Below are 17,105 nucleotides of genomic sequence, written 5' to 3'. Positions count from 1 at the left end.
GAGGGTTTTTCTGCCTAGAATTCAGCTAACAGTAAAGAAGCAGATTAACAGAAGAGGAGTGATAAGCGGGGTGCAGCTGGCATCCTTTGAGCTTGGAATGAAGCTACCCATGAAGAATTAAATAAATATTAAATATCCTGCTATTTACTGGGGTCTGTACATTTCTCTTTTTTCTTAAGCGAGTGTGCATTGGGTTTTATCTCGCCTAAGGCTGAAAAATTCTAACCAATACACACTTATGGCTCAGAGATCACAGAGGGCCAGTAAGTATCCTCTGACCTCATAGCCAGTGCCTGACCCTGCTGGCCACTGCAGCTGCCATCTCCCACCTTCTTTGGGCTACTTGCTCTTGATTTAAAGTCTTAGAGCTTCCTATTGGGTAAGCCCCTAAGTTCATATGCTGGTATCCTGGCAACCTGGGATGCTGTTGCCTCTATAGTGAGAGGCAGGACGCTGTGTCATATCTGGGCAAAGGACAGAGACCTTTCCCAAAATATGAAAGAAGGTGGAGGCTGAACAGGAAACTACTACAAAACAAGCGTAAATCAAAAACAAACAAAAATAAAACCCAACCCAAACCACAAGTCCACTTCAGTATCATGGCTCAGTGTTAGTGTTAGAGATTGGGTCCTTTACTATTCAATGGAGAAAATGCTATTTTCTCTCTCACTTTGTCTTAATTGAAAAATAATGTGTTGTGAGTTGAACATCATTTAGCTGGCTAAGTTTTGACTCCAGGGCTGAGGGTCTTTAGAGAGTCATACCAGTAGAGAATTCTAAAGAAAACATAAGTACAATGTTAGTAAGAATAATGAAGTGAGGAAATAAGGTTTTTTCCCCCAGTTATTTAGTGGTAAATTCATTCATCACAAGTGGTAGCAAAGCTGATAAGAAAACTAAGAGCCTGCTAATTCTTCCCTTTCTTGCTGAGAAATTTTCCATCATTTAGGACACAGGCAGTAGAGCAGCTGGAGCTGAGGAACGTTTTCATTATTTGTGAAATACGCATACATTAGCATGCTTGCTTGGTTTCACATAATGTGTGACATAATTCGGTAAACATTTTCCCATATTACTAAGGTTCTTCGAAAAACATAAGCTTTGATGGGTTCCATTGGCTCTACTCTCAATGCTGTCATCACATGTTGTTGGAGTCGTACGCAGTTTTTACTTATGTGATGGTGTAACATCACGATGAAAATCTTTCTTCATGAATGGTGATCTTCATCTGTGGCTGTTTCCTTGGAAAGATCCCCCAGGGCTTGCTGTGTCAAAGGGCCTGGACCTTTTAAAGGCTTGCCAAATTGCTCTCCAGAATGCCTCTCTTGAGTACTATGTACTATTCAGACACAGAAGAATGTGCTCATTATTTAGAATGTGTTAGAGAGATCTTAGGAATAATAGTCTTTTCCTGAAAAGCAGTGATATTACTCAGTATCAGAGGTCCCTTTTATAGGAAAATATCAAAGCTTCTTTTTTTTTTTTTTTAAATAAGGTTTTCTTGTGCTCAGATATACAGGAAGATCTCCAAGTGTATGGCAAAAGGGAGAACACTCAGGCTCTTTTCCAAACCAGGAGCCATGCCAGAAGACTAGACTGCTGTCTTTGTCGAGGTCACTGTGCACCCTGTTCCCTTTCTCAGTAACTAATTCTGATGTGAGAAAGTCCCACCTGCCTCAATTGTTGACTCTGCTGGTGGGTCTCCAGCAACTAGTTTTTCTAAGCTGGAGGAATGATACTCCTGTGTGCAGATTCTTTCCCACAAACCATCACGTGTGGAAGGGCAGAAAATGATTGCGTTCTCACCAACAGCTATGGAATGCAGTTAGATGTCATCTTGGAGGCTTTTTTTTTTTTTTGCTCTTGGCCGCACTGTGTGGCATGTGGGATCTTATTTCCCTGATCAGGGATGGAACCCATGCCCCCTGCAGTGGAAGTGCAGAGTCTTAACTGCTGGACTGCCAGGGAATTCTCCATTTGAGGCATTTTTGGATTAAGTCACTTGGCTCTATCCATATCCTAGAGAGCCCCTCATCAGGTCCCAGATGGTAGTCAGTAACTGTGTTCCTTGCCTGGTGGCCTCAGTTAAGAGCTGTACTGGCCAAGGTACCGAGGCAGCTATTTCTACTTGACTCGCACTTGGATTGGACGTTTAGCCCATGGCTTTGGGAATAGCTGTCACGGCGGCTAACACTTACTGGGTGCTTACTAGGTGCCAGGAACTGTGCTCCACATACGTTATCTCACTTAGTTTCACGTTAACTGCATGAAGTAGGTACTCTTATTTGCCTTATTTTACTAATGAGAAGACTGAGACCCAGGGATGTCAAGTAGCTTGTTCAGTATCTCAAGGTCGGTAAGCCATGGAGTCTAGCTTTACTCACCAGGACCAGCTACCTAAGGCACAAGGCCCAGTGCAAAATGAAAATTCAGTCTTTTGCTAAAATAAAAAGATTAAGAGGGACAAAATGGCAAGGGCAGAGCATTAAACCAAGCGTGGGGCCCTTCTGAGTATGGGGCTCCGTGTGACTGCCCAGGCCACACGCCCATAAATGCACAGACAGTAGGCTTTGAGAACATGTACTCTAAACCAAATACCAGAGCTGAGTAGCACATGGTTTGCCCAAGATTTGACTTTGGCATGTAAACAGCAAATGGAAGCGTTTCATGTGCACCACTCAGGCCTGAGTCCTCTTGAAACACCAGCTTTGTCTTTGGAAAGGGCTTGGGCTGTTTTCTAGCCAGGGGTGACCAGAGCTAAGCACTACCTTGGTCCTTCTCGTTCACAACAGAATGTTCTCTCTGGGCTGGTCATCTCCTGCCAAAAGTCACCAGAAGCCAGTTGGTGGAGGAGCTCCTGGAACTTCTTCTGCTTTATTTTCAATCCAGTTCTAATGTCCTGGGCTAGTTCTTCCTGACCATCTGCCTCTCACTTCCCAGCCTTTGCTGCCCCATCGATACCCACACCCCAAATCCAGCTGTGGGCCCACCCAAGCCATTGAGTCAGCCCAGCCTGGGGCACAGGCATTTTGTCTTTTGTCCTGGTGCTATAGGAGAACAATGGAGTTTCCGGAGGGAAAATAGGAACCAACCCTGTTTACTCCTGGGGCTTAGTTTTCCTGGAGACACAGAGCTTAGAAACGATTCCTTCCCACAGAAAACCTGGGGCAAGATGATAACTGTGGATCCTTACTGAGGGCTTATTCTTTGCATCATGCTTCACATGTATTTAATCTCCACAGGTTACTCATGCTTCACATGTAACTCTTTAAGCTATAAGGTAGGTGCTATTAATAGCTCCATCATTCAGTCACGGAAAGCAAGGCAGAAAGGTAAATTGCCCAAGATCTGAGAGTTCGTAAGTGGAAGAATCAGAACAGGAATCCCCGCAGTCTCGAGTTCTAGAGACACTGTTATACCTTACTTCAAAGTTCTATCAAGCCTTCTGGAAGGATGGGCAGGGAAGTCTAGCAGGCCCAGTACAAATAGAGGCAAAAATCCAGGAATGTGGCCCTCTTGTTGCCTCCTGTTTAGAGCAAAGCTCTAAAATGTAGCTTCTGGAAATTTCTCAGAGTAACAGGGTTGAGGGTCAAACTGGAGAACCGTCTTTCCATATAGTTCATCAGAGGCAGGGGACACAGATACACACACACACACACACACACACACACACACACAATACAGCATTACTCAAGAACAGCAATTATTTTATGTCCGATGTGAGGTGATGGCCTGAAATATATTTAAAGACTGATTTTGTTACCAAGTCCAAGCTTGCTCCGCTTGCCGCACGACAGGCCAATAAATCAGAGATGAGGTGTTGAGGCAAGGAATAATGACTTTGACTTTGTTCAGAAAGGCAGACCGAGAAGATGGCAGACTAGTGTCTCCAATAAACCATCTTATGGCAGACTAGTGTCTCCAATAAACCATCTTATCGGGGTTTGGATGCCAGTATAGCCTTGCAAATGTTCCCTGAAATGGCCAGCCTTAGGGTGGGGATGTTTTAATTTCTTCTTTCTTGCAGCCATCCATAGGTGGACAGGGTCTGGATGTTTCCCTGAACAAAGGCACTTGGGTTTAACATTCAGGCAGAGGGGCAGGGTTCCCTGAGGCAGGCCATTGTGTACAGACACTATTCTTTTAGTGAACAAAAGCAACAGGAAGCAAAGGTTAAAGTAAAAGAAACAGATCCAACATGTAGTCAGATTTGCTCTTCCCTGTTACAATTTGAATATTACTTCACTAGTGCCCAAGAACTTTGCTCTAATTTTATTTTAGTGTCTAGTCTGCGAAATACTGAACAAGTAAGGAGCTGATTGTAAGACTACTACTAACCCTTGGCATTGGTATAGCACTTTACAGTTCACTGATTTTCCCCACATTGTCCTTGAACCCCTCTAATACTAGGATTGGGGAGGTGAAGCGAGCCTAAGGCCAACCAGGTAGAAGGAGGTGGTATCGGATTTGAGCCTCATCTTCCCACTTTTCTCTCATGCTCCTAAGATGACACTGGAATGTCCCCTGAGCACAGTCCTTACCCAAGTGGTGGGACAGATCCTCTCTAAAAGCTGGAGGAAGGGGTGCAGCCCCTGTTAGGGCTAATAAGAGGCCTATTAAGCAGGTGTAAAGCCTCAGTTTGTCTGCCTGTGTCTGCAATGTGCTTCTTTCTGAGATATTCAGACTAAAGGAAAACCTATATTCCTTGACAGTAATCAGGCAATTATGAAACAGTCAGGCAAGAGTGATAAATGTTTCCACAAATTACCAGAATATTTCCAAGAGTCACCATAACTCTGCATAAAGTGGAGCTATATAGGCACATTTATTCCTTTTTTAATAGGGCTATCTTAATGTAAATTGGATTATTCTAGAGGGAAATGCTTATAAAATGATTTTGTCCAAGTTCCTGAAAACACTTGAAAAAAGTTCTGAGAGCCTTTGGTTTTTTGTGTGTTTTTTTGCACAATTAAATCAAAAATCATGGTGAGTAAAAGAAATGCAAGATTAGGAAGGCTTGCCTGAACAGTCATTTAAGAAATAGAAGCTATAATTTAGATGATTTGTGATAAGACATTTGAATGATTGTGACTGGAAAATTGAAAGGGAAAATAACCAGGTGACTCATCACCTAAAGGCAGAAAGCAACAGTGAGTTCTCCAGGCCTGTAAGAGCATGAATGATGGACCAACCATCAACATTATCTTTACTCTGTTGCATCCCCCACATGCCAGTAAGCCATGAGCCCAATAACTCACTTCTTGCATGGATTTAGAAATAGGCTCCACAGGAGTTGCCCTACATGGGAGAATAGTTAGGTGACTATCTAGACACTAGTTAGCATAATGTTGCAAGATTCATTGGCATGAAAGTGAGTAACAAGTAATTTAGAGTCTCATCTCTGTGTAATTTGTGCTAATGCTATAAGCCTTTTTCTTCCAGCACCACTTTCTTCAGTCCCGTCATACAGAGTAAGCCAAATACTCCCTAGACTTGAGTTACTTACGTAATTGCAGAACTCTTGAGAACGCAGGTGTTGGTGTTTTCAAAGCACTATTTGACATAAGATATGAATAGACCTGGCTATAAAAGGATTCTTTTGTATTTAAACATCCATTCCACCAACAAACATTTATTTAGCACCTGATAATCCTGGGTGCAAGAAGTGGGTGGGATATCATCCGCCCTGGTCAGCATGGCCATCGTCAAAAAATCTACCAACAGTAAATGCTGGAGAGGGTGTGGAGGAAAGGGAACCCTCTCGCACTGTTGGTGGGAATGTAAATTGATACAGCCACTGTGGAGAACAGTATGGAGGTTCCTTAAAAAACTAAAAAGAGAACTACCATACGACCCAGCAATCGCACTACTGGGCATATACCCTGAGAAAACCATAATTCAAAAAGAGTCATGTACCAAACTGTTCATTGCAGCTCTATTTACAATAGCCAGGATATGGAAGCAACCTAAGTGTCCATAGACAGATGAATGGATAAAGAAGGTGTGGCACATATATACAATGGAATATTACTCAGCCATAAAAGGAAAAGAAATTGAGTTATTTGTAGTGAGGTGGATGGACCTAGAGTCTGTCATACAGAGTAAGCCAAATACTCCCTAGACTTGAGTTACTTACGTAATTGCAGAACTCTTGAGAACGCAGGTGTTGGTGTTTTCAAAGCACTATTTGACATAAGATATGAATAGACCTGGCTATAAAAGGATTCTTTTGTATTTAAACATCCATTCCACCAACAAACATTTATTTAGCACCTGATAATCCTGGGTGCAAGAAGAAAGAGAAAAACAAATACCCTATGCTAACACATATATATGGAATCTAAAAAAAAAAAAAAAATGGTCATGAAGAACCTAGGGGCAAGATGGGAATAAAGACGCAGACCTACTACAGAATGGACTTGAGGATATAGGGAGGGGGAAAGGTAAGCTGTGACAAAGTGAGAGAGTGGCATGGACATATATACACTACCAAACCTAAAACAGATAGCTAGTGGGAAGCAGCCGCATAGCACAGGGAGATCAGCTCAGTGCTTTGTGACCACCTAGAGGGGTGGGATAGGGAGGGTGGGAGGGAGACACAAGAGGGAGGAGATATGGGGATATATGTATATGTATAACTGATTCACTTTGTTATAAAGCAGAAACTAACACACCATTGTAAAGCAATTATACTCCAATAAAGATGTTAAAAAAAAAGAAAAAAAAAAAGGAAGTTGGTGGGAGGAGAGGCAGGGCTGAGTTGATATGGAGTTCCCAGGAAAGAGAAAAAGAGATCCGGGCAGAGCTAACCATCACTGTCGGCGTGAGTAAGAGCACAAAGTCTTCCCTCCTCCACTCTTTACTGTTTTCCCAGGGTAGGGCTGTACTACCCTGAATTTGTACTAGACCACACATCCTCCTTAATGTGGAGCACCCATCACCCTAAGAAGGCAAATGCTGGAGACACCCACAGCCTGTCAGGTGGAGGGGATGGCCATGGGATGAGGCTGTAAGGGAGAAGCTGTTTTTAAATCTAAAAAAGGCAATGCTGAACGCTTCTCAGGTGTTCAACGTCCCTAAACCAGACACATCCTAGATATGTGATGTTTCTGAAATGGGTTGTACCATTTCCGTCAGAAATGCAATTCTGGGTGACCATAGATTTCCTAAAATGTCATCTAATGAAACACAATAAGATCCTGGAAACCTGGGTCCTTTTGAAAGTATTTACAGGGAGAGAAGGAAGAGAAGCAATGGAACAATGTTCTGAATTTTATAGGGCCTTGGAAATGAAGTTCTGCTCCTAAAACTCATGAAGTGGAGGGGTGGGGGGGAATGGAGAAACCCTTTAAGAAGTCCGGATTCTTTCATTCAGTGCTGTAATTTCTCTGGCGCCTCACCATTCTCCCTCTCTCTTTTTAATATTTCTCACCAGGGTATGGGAATATTGCTCCAAGCACTGAAGGAGGCAAAATCTTTTGCATTTTATATGCCATCTTTGGAATTCCACTTTTTGGTTTCTTATTGGCTGGAATTGGAGATCAACTTGGAACCATTTTTGGGAAGAGCATTGCAAGAGTGGAGAAGGTCTTTCGAGTGAGTACTGCCATCTATTTAAACCCTAACCTCTGTGATCCAGTTGGCTTTAGCCTGACAGGATCCAGAAGGAATTACCAGGGTGTTCTTGTATCATTATCACTTTTAATGGAATAGTTCAATGTTACGGTCGTATTTTTATTTTTGGCCCATGGTAGTCACAGGTACTGTGCCTAAACTCTTGTCTCTTGTTGGTCTTCCTGGAATCACAACACAAGAGGGTTAAGTATAGATTTGCCAATACAGATTTTCTGAAGAGGTGAGGCATACGCAATTTCTTACGAAAGGTGGAAGATGGGTTCCTTAGTGTGTTGGCAATAAAGTAGAGAATTATAAATCCATCCATTTTGTTATTGGAGCTCCTTCACTTTATTTCCAAGCACAGCATCTTCAGGCTGGTCCTGGCTTCTAAGACCTCTTCCAGAAGCCTGCATTTTCTAGACATTGCTCTGTGCTATGTGTCTGTCTCTTCATGGCCCCCCCCTCCTCCCACTGCTGAGCGCTCCATCAGCAGTAGTACACTAACATACTAATTCATACTAAGGTGTTGATGATTGCTATTACCTTAATTAGGTTTTTCCTCTTGAGAATACTCACCTTTAAACAAGGGACAAAAATCTCAACTCAAGGAATTTATTTTCTACAGATGGCATTCCTGGCATCAGTGACAGGCATGTGGAGTAGAGGTGATTGGACTGGGGTTTCCAAAGCCCTTTAGCTCACGCCTGTTCACATAGTTTAACAGAACATTAGTTTTACTTAGGTGTTAGGTCATTTCTGCTCTCTTTCTCAGTTTTGACATAATTCTCAAGTCTTTCGAACCTTCTTCAGGGAATTATTTCTTACGATGACTTCATATTTGAAAATGATAATTTGAGATGTTTTTCAGAATCTGGCAATGATGGGCAAAGATAGATGAGTGGTAAGTTCTAAGGCTGCGCTTGTTTTCCCCTCTGAGACAAGAAATCATGACATAAACTTCTCTTTAGAAGAATGCAAGGTAGCTCTCCCCTCGAGAGCTACCAGTTTCAGAAATTCTGGTAGAGTTGAGTGGAGGAATAAGGCACTAGAGCTGGCTTAGAGCCGTCTTCTATAAGCTCAGTGATCTTGGGTAAGCTGCCTCAGTTTACTCATCAGCAAAATGGGATGGAATTTGAATTTAAGGTCTGGGTGATGATTAAATGAAATAATGTATGGAAAAGAGCTTGGTACAGGGCCAGACACAGAGTTCAGTGTTGCTGTGTGTCTGTCTCCTGAAAGAAGCACTTGTTGGCAGGCTAGCCACCCATTCAAATTTCATGAGTCGCTCGGTGACATGGGGGTTTTCCTGGAATGTTCTACAGTCTTTACCCCAAAATGCTGGCTGGCCTCATTAGAACATGCACCTGGGCCCCTTGGTCACCATGGAAACCATCAGTGCTCAGCTTCTGTGCTTCTCAGATGCTCATCTCCCTAAACCAGATGTGGCAACCTTGTTTCCAAGAGCAGTTTTGAACTTCTCAGAGGTACCCTTTTAGCCGTGGCCTCTTGGCTTCTGATTTAGAGAAAAATGAATCTGGCGGATTAAACACTCAGAAGAACAGGAGTCAAATGGAGAAATGACTGATCTGGAATTTCTATTTTTATATAGCTTCTCTAGATCTGAGTTTATTTGTAGAAAGAAAGGATCGGACTACAGGCTTTTGAAATCCCCCTTTAGCAAAAATAAAATTTGGTTACTGTATTCTAAATGAGGGAAGAGGTTGCAGTCATTTAATGACATCTGCTACCGAAACTGGGGACTTAGTTCCCATACGAATTTTGGACTGCAAGTACAGAGAACTGTTCTTCCCCTTAAAGATGCCTCTCAAATGGATCATTCACAGGACTCTGGCACAGAGCCTTCAAAATCTCGTTTCATTTTTTTTTTTTTAAGATTTATTATTTATTTATTTTATTTATTTTTGGCTGCGTCAGGTCTTAGTTGAGGCACGCGGGATCTTCTGTTGCAGTGTGCGGGCTCTTCCGTTGCAGTGTGTGGGCTCTTCCTTGTGGCGTGCGGGCTTCTCTCTAGTTGTGCTGTGGGTTCCAAGAGCACGTGCGCTCTGTAGTTTGCGGCACGAGGGCTCTCTAGTTGTGGCGCATGGGCTTAGTTGCCCCGTGGCATGTGGGATCTTAGTTCCCCGACCAGGGATCGAACGGGTGTCCCCTGCATTGCAAGGCGGATTCTTTACCACTGGACCACCAGGGAAGCCCCTCATGTTTCATTTCTATGCTGATGGCCCACTCAGGTCCTTGCAGTGCCATCAAAGACTGGGAGACTTTTGGGAAGGAGCGGCGGTATATTACCGAGTTGGCCGCACACGTTGTAAGCGTTTGCACAACATTTGGAGGGGGCTGTGGAAGGGGTGTCTGAGTTCCAGGAGGAACACGGGTGCACTTCCGGAAACTACAAACAACTGATTCTGCAGCAGTTTGCTTGCTGCATGCAGTTTTGGTGGAAAATCTCAAAGCTTTTTGCTTTTCATTTAAACTACATCTAAAAGGCCCGTTACCCTTAGGTGATTATTTGAGAACTGAAAATTGTACAAACCAACAAAGCTTGGGGTTGTGAAGTTTTAGTTCCCACGAGGAAGGTTTATTTATTTATTTACCTGCTCACTGATTAAGGCTTTCCATTCATCTGGTGTGTTTTCTCTCAGCTCTAGGAAGGAGAGGATTTTTAGTGGAGTAAAGATAGAATATGAAATCTAGGTGCCTATATTCTGAGGTGATATGATTTGGTTTCTTCTATACCATTCCAGGTCTGAGCCTCATTTTAAAGAATTGTGGAGACTTATTGTATTATATAGAAATGCCAAAAGCATTCCTGAATACCCGACTGTTGGGGTTTTTATGGGGTGAATAAATGAAAACTCTTTTTTCCCCTCTGGAGTTCAGAACTAATTGAGAAATAGACACAGGAGTCAGATGGAGATTAAAAGGTCAGCTTTATTGCTGATAAGCTCATCAGAGAATGTAGCTTTAGCTTTGATGCCAAAAGGACTTACTAACCATTTTCACCCTGAATTAGAAGAATTCTCCTGCAGTATTAGTTTTCTATTGCTGTGTAACAAATTAGTACAAATGTAGATGCTTAAAGCAACACTCGTTTATTATGTCATAGCTGTGTAGGTGAGACGTCTGGGCAGGCTTGGCTGGGCTCTGGATCTGGGGAAGAATCTGCTTCCACACTCATTCAGGTCTTGGCAAAGAATAGTTCCCTGTGGCTGTAGGACTGAGAGTCCTGTTTCCTTGCTGGTTGTCAGGTGGGGGCCATTCTTACCTTTGAGGTTGCCTGCATTCCTTGGCCTCCATCTTCAAAACCAGCATGGAGCCCTTCTTCTATCTCTATGACTTCCCCTCTGCGCTCTCCCGTCATCTGGAGAAAGCACTATGCTTTTAAGGGCTCATGTGATTAGATCAGACCCACGTGGACAATCTCCCTATCTTTACGTGAACTGTGCCCTATAACATAACAGAGTCATGGGAGTAATCGCTCATCATATCACAGGTTCTGGGGATTAGGGTGGGGCATCTTCTCTGGTCATTTTAGAAAATCTGCCTCCCACTCCATCTTGGTCGTTGGTAGCACAGGCCTCCTCAGTGAGGGCAGGGTCTGCTCCACTGACCTTACTACATCACAGAGAGCAAAACAGTGCAGCTCTCCGCAGCAGATGGTTTCAAACAAGAGATGAAAGAGGCTGAGCCGAGGGAGCTCAGTCCCTTCTGCTGAGTCCACTGGGTGAGCCACTGTCTGGCTCAGCAGCGGGGGTAGAGATAGGGAGTGTTACTCTAGCTGGAGTCCTTCTACATGGAACGTGAAAATGGACATTGCCCCCAACGTCGATTTACAGTGGATGAAGAATTTGACACTTACTTATCTCGCATAGCAAGAAGGCTATAGGAAGATTGTTTCAGGTTTGGTGCATCAGTTTCCCAGTGACAAGTTAAGGATTCTGGTGCCAATTCCAATGTGTGGATTTTTCCACACACCACCAAGTAATTCTCTGGCACCAGCTGGGTGTCCTACAGTTCAACTCAATTCTGACACTATCTGTCTGGAATTAGCATCAGATCCCACAGGTTAAGGGCTCAGTCCTACAAGCCTGCCCTCCCCTTTAGATGCCAATTGCAAGTTCAGCTTGTTACCCATGCTTCTGATGAATGGCTAAAAATCAGAGGTTCCCACAGCATCTTCCTTCCTTGGGTTCAATTAATTTGTTAGCGTGGCTTACAGACCTCAGGAAACCAGCTTATTCACTAGATTACTGGTTTATCACAAAGGATATTTAAAGATATGAATCAAAAGTGAGATGAAGAGATACACAGGGAGAGGTCCAAAAACCATGGAGCTTCTGTCCCCAGGGCATTTGGGGCCTGTTCACCAACGTGGACGCTCCCTGAATCTCCTCCTTTTTGAGTTTTTATGGAGGTTTCATCACACGGGCGTGATTGATTCAATCGTTGGCCATTGGTGATCAAGTCAACTTCCAGCTCCTCTCCTCTCCTGGGAAATTGGGGGCTGGAGGTGGGGTGGGGGGGGACTGAAAGTTCCAGCCCTCTATTCCTGGTTGGTTTCCCTGGTAACCAACCCCCATCTTTAGGAGATCCCAAAGCTACATCATTAACATAACAAAAGAACCTTTATGGTTCTCATCCCAGGAAATTCCAAGGGTTTTAGGAGCCCTGTGCCAGGAAAGACCAAGACCAAATACATATTTCTTGTTCTCAATCACAATATCACATGCGTACACCCGGGTTTGTTCTCTTTCTGCTCTGCTGTCCTTGACACGTTAGCTTTGCGTCCTCAGGCTTGTGACCACCTCGTTTGCAAGATGGCTGCCTCAGGACCAAATAGCATGTTTTCACTCAACCACATTTAAAAAAATTATTTATTTATATTGAGGTATAGTTGATATACAATACTGTAGGTTACAATATAGTGTACGATACAGTGATTCACAATTTTTAAAGGTTATACTCCATTTATAGTTAAGATAAAATATTGGCTATATTCCCTGTATTGTACAATTATATCCTTGTAGCTTATATATTTTATACATGATAGTTTGTACCTCTTAATCCCCCACCCCTCCCCCCCCCTCTTCCCACTGGTAACCACTAATTTGTTCTCTATATCTGTGAGTCTGCTTCTTTTTTGTTATATTCACTAGTTTGTTGTAGTTTTTAGATTCCACATATAAATGATATCATATAGTATTTGATTTTCTCTGATTACTCAACCACATTTAAGGTAAGACAAAAAGGGCTCCTTTTATGGGAGAAAAGCCTTGCCCCAAATTTTCCCTGCAGACTTCCTCTTCTGTCTCATTGGCCGGAAGTGGGTCGCATGACCATTCCTACCTGCAAGGGAGCTTAGGAAGATGAGTCATTGACAAAGGAGAATGGGGTGGATTGACTTAGACCATTGGTTCTCAGCGTGTGGTCCCTGCACCAGCAGCATTAGTAGCATCCTCTGGGAACTTGTTAGACATGGAAATTCTTAGAGAAGTTGGGGCCCAGCAATCTGTGTCTGCCAAGCTTTCCAGGTGATTCTGATGCCTGCTGAAGTTTCAGAACCCCAAGGCACAGAGGAGTCATGTTTCATCTCTGGCTGTGATGAACAAAGTTAGAATTCTGGGAGCAAAGGAGGAGTTGGGGTAAGCAAATGACAGCATCTGCCACAGGTGTCAGTCAACTGCTAGCCACACGGACCACTCACAGCGATGCCGCCTTCTCTCCCCCTTACGTATCGATAAATTCGGTGGCCTTTGGGATCCTTGACTGACGAGAGGCTAACTTATACGATACCTAACAAACCACCAGCTTACTCACCCCCGTCCCGCAGGTCTGCTGCTGCCTGGGCAATTCTCCAGACTTTAGGGTTTTTTAGGGGAAGAGAGTCAGGCATGGCATGGCTCTTCAGAGCTTTGGCCTCCAGTCACAACCCACTGGCCTGAACAAGTCACACTGCTCTATCCAACTGCAAAGAGGGCCTGGAATGCATTGTTTGATCTCCAGGAAGGGGGGCGGGGATGAGAAAATAGGTGAGTACTAGTAACGTCATGTGCAGATTCCCTGGGACTACCTGTTGGCTCCGCTCTAGGGTGACAAGCGTCCCTAGAATTTAGATACAGGTGGCCCATGGATCACTCTTTGGGGAACACATCTCCAGTGAAACTCATATAGCATCCAACAAAAGTGGAGCCCCTGATTTGTTGTGACTTGCCTAAAACCACACAGTGAGTTGAGTGAGTGAGCCTGGACTTGGGATAATTTATAATTATTTATATAACATAAAGTAAAAATAATTCTTCCTAAGTTTCCAGCAGGAAATCTGGGCAGTTAGCAAGGAAGGATAATTACTTGGGATTGAGCAGGGATTACTTGGGTTCCAAAGCAGATTTTTTTTTAATTAATTTATTTTATTTATTTATTTTTGGCTCTGTTGGGCCTTTGTTGCTATGCGTGGGCTTTCTCTAGCTGCGGCGAGCAGGGGCTACTCTTCATTGTGGTGCGCAGGCTTCTCACTGCAGTGGCTTCTCTTGTTGCAGAGCATGGGCTCTAGGCACACGGGCTTCAGTAGTTGTGAAACACGGGTTCAGTAGTTGTGGCTCGCGGGCTCTAGAACGCAGGCTCAGTAGTTGTGACGCACACGCTTAGTTGCTCCACGGCATGTGGGATCTTCCCGGACCAGGGCTTGAACCCATATCCCTGTGTTGGCAGGTGGATTCTTAACCACTGTGCCACCAGGGAAGCCCCCAAAGCAGATTTTGGAAGTGGGCAGCCTCTTCTTCCCCTGCTATGGGCTGGCTCTTTTGCTGGGCTGGACTGACTGTCACTTGATAGGATACTGTAGGAAACCTGGTCAGATTTTGGACTGGATCCCATTTTCTTGCTCTGAGCTGGACTTTGGCCTCTGGTAGGAAGCAGCTGCCTTTTTTTATCTGGCTGATCAGCAGGCTTTCTGATATTATCTCTAAAACCAAGGGACACTTTTTTTCTTCTTTGGCCTCGCTCCCAAGGATACAGCAGAAATGTGTATTTGCCTTTGGAACGAAAGGAGCCTGGGTGTAGCTGACAAATAATAACGTGTTACCCTAGGCTTATCGGTGCTGTGATAACCTGGGGACTTTAGAACCCACCAAATGCTTACAACAGGGTGATGACAATCTCAGTCTGGTAATGATGTTCCATTAGTGGGCTAATTGATCACTTTGGATTGCAGGAAGGGGCTGGTGGAGAAAGCCTAGGACTCCTGGAGTCCTCTGCCATGTGCCTGGCCTGAGTCAAAGAAAGATTTTGAAGAACACCCTTGGCAGGAGACTTGTTTCTTACAGCGTGTCTTTGAACTAGTCCCCAGCAGCAACGGGGATAACAAAATTATTATTATGTCAAGAAGATAAAAGCCCTTGTTTTTGAAACTGGGTATTAATCTCGGCTCTGTGGGTTCAACTACAATTTCCAATTCCTAGTATTAGTGTAAAAGTTCGTTGGGGTACTAGTTATGCACACCAGCATCTTGCCTAAATAGCGGGGGGCCGGGGAGGGCCAGATGGTGGGCTGAGAGCGCCCAAGGGTCTGCATGTGTTTATGTGTGTGTACGTGTGTCTTTCTGCCTCTATGACATGGCCCCACTAGTGCGTACCATATTAAACATGCCTGAGAAATAACCCAGTGGGACTAATGTTACATGAATATTGTGAGTTTATTTTGATCAGAGAGAAGACCCTGGTTTTTAATGTGAACGCTGCTTTCTTACTTCCCCTAATGGGCTAGAAGAGGGTGCAAGGTAGCTGTTTTTTTTTTGTTTTTTTTTTTGCATTACGCGGGCCTCTCACTGTTGTGGCCTCTCCCGTTGCGGAGCAGAGGCTCCGGACGCGCAGGCTCAGCGGCCATGGCTCACGGGCCCAGCCGCTCCGCGGCATGTGGGAGCCTCCCAGACCAGGACATGAATCCGTGTCCTCTGCATCGGCAGGCGGACTCTCAACCACTGCGCCACCAGGGAAGCCCAAGGTAGCTGTTTTTAAATGCACAGAAGGCAAATATTTTTACAGCTTTCTCAACCAGGTTCAGAACAAATGAATTAATTTAATATTGTCCCAGGGGCTTCCCTGGTGGCGCAGTGGTTGAGAGTCCACCTGCTGATGCAGGGGACACGGGTTCGTGCCCTGGTCCCAGAAGATCCCACATGCCGCAGAGCGGCTGGGCCCATGAGCCATGTCTGCTGAGCCTGCGCGTCTGGAGCCTGTGCTCCACAACGGGAGAGGCCACAACAGTGAGAGGCCCGCGTACCACAAAAAAAAAACCCAAAAACATTGTCCCAGATGTGCACTTGGGACAAACTATATAAGTGACATCCACAAAACAGTCTACACAGCATCTCTTAATCACAGCCGTGACACAGTTTGTCCATGATGGTCCTTCGTTTCTCCCTTCCTCTGATGCAGGCTTGCCCAGCCTCAGCTCTATGGACATTTTGGGCTGGATAATTGTCATGGGACCTGTCCTGTGCATTGTAGGAAGTTTAGCAGCTTCCCTGGCCTCTATTCACTGGATGCCAGTGTCATCAGTGCTTCTGGTACGACAGCCAAAAATATCTCCAGACATGACTAAATATCCCCTTGAGGGCAAAATCATCCAGGTAAGAACCATGACTCTGCTGGGATTTAAGGGATCAATTGCCCCACAGGTCCCAAGGGGTGGACCCTGGTCCCCTGGCTGAATCTTCCATACAAGCTCTGGGGTCTTCATCCATGGTCCTGTCCAGTTCTTCAATGCCAGTGCCGTTCCCACTCGGAATTCTCTTCTCTCAGATGGGTCCTTGAAGAGGGCTTTAGAAATTTTATACTCTGGGAATAAGATCATTTCTCACCAATAAGGGAACATGCCTGGGGACTTGATTCTGATGATATATACAAAGATAGTTGGTTCTGCTACTCTTTAGCAGGCATACCATCTCAGCACTCTCTCTAGCTGGCCCACTGGGGACTAATCTAATATATGATTCTTCCTCGTTCTTGTCTATCTTTGATAACTGGCCAGTGTCCTTTTGGTGTTTCCTGTTGCCATCTGGGATCACCATGGGAGGTTTTTGTTTGTTTGTTTTTTTATAAATTTATTTAATTTATTTATTTTTGGCTGCCTTGGGTCTTCGTTGCCGCTCGTGGGCTTTCTCTAGTTGGCAGTGAGCGGGGGCTACTGTTTGTCATGGTGCCTGGGCTTCTCACTGTGGTGGCTTCTCTTGTTGCAGAGCACGGGCTGTAGGCTCCAGTAGTTGTGGCGCGTGGGTTTCAGTAGTTGTGGCTCGCAGGCTCTGGAGCAAGGCTCAGTAGTTGTGGCGCACGGGCTTAGTTGCTCCGCGGCATGTGGGATCTTCCCGGACCAGGGCTTGAACCCGTGTCCCCTGCATCGGCAGGCAGATTCTTAACCACTGCGCCACCAGGGAAGCCCACCATGGGAGGTTTTAATGGCCTTTAAAATGCATC

The 17,105-nt window shown here is 44.6% G+C and overlaps 1 protein-coding gene across 2 annotated transcripts in view; it reads left to right on the top strand.

Moving 5' to 3' along the window:
• Positions 1 to 17,105, top strand: part of KCNK10 (potassium two pore domain channel subfamily K member 10) — a 144,580-nt gene that overhangs the window by 96,442 nt on the left and 31,033 nt on the right. For both annotated transcript variants that reach the window (XM_004262311.3, XM_049705280.1), the window contains exon 4: positions 7,436 to 7,596. In XM_004262311.3, coding sequence (XP_004262359.1) covers positions 7,436 to 7,596 — 161 coding nt within the window. The remainder of the gene's footprint in view (positions 1 to 7,435; positions 7,597 to 17,105) is intronic.

The sequence above is a fragment of the Orcinus orca genome, chromosome 2 (assembly GCF_937001465.1).
Source record: "Orcinus orca chromosome 2, mOrcOrc1.1, whole genome shotgun sequence".
Classification (NCBI taxonomy): domain Eukaryota; kingdom Metazoa; phylum Chordata; class Mammalia; order Artiodactyla; family Delphinidae; genus Orcinus; species Orcinus orca.
Note: the sequence above shows the minus strand (reverse complement) of the source record. Positions and strands in the feature narration are given on the sequence as shown.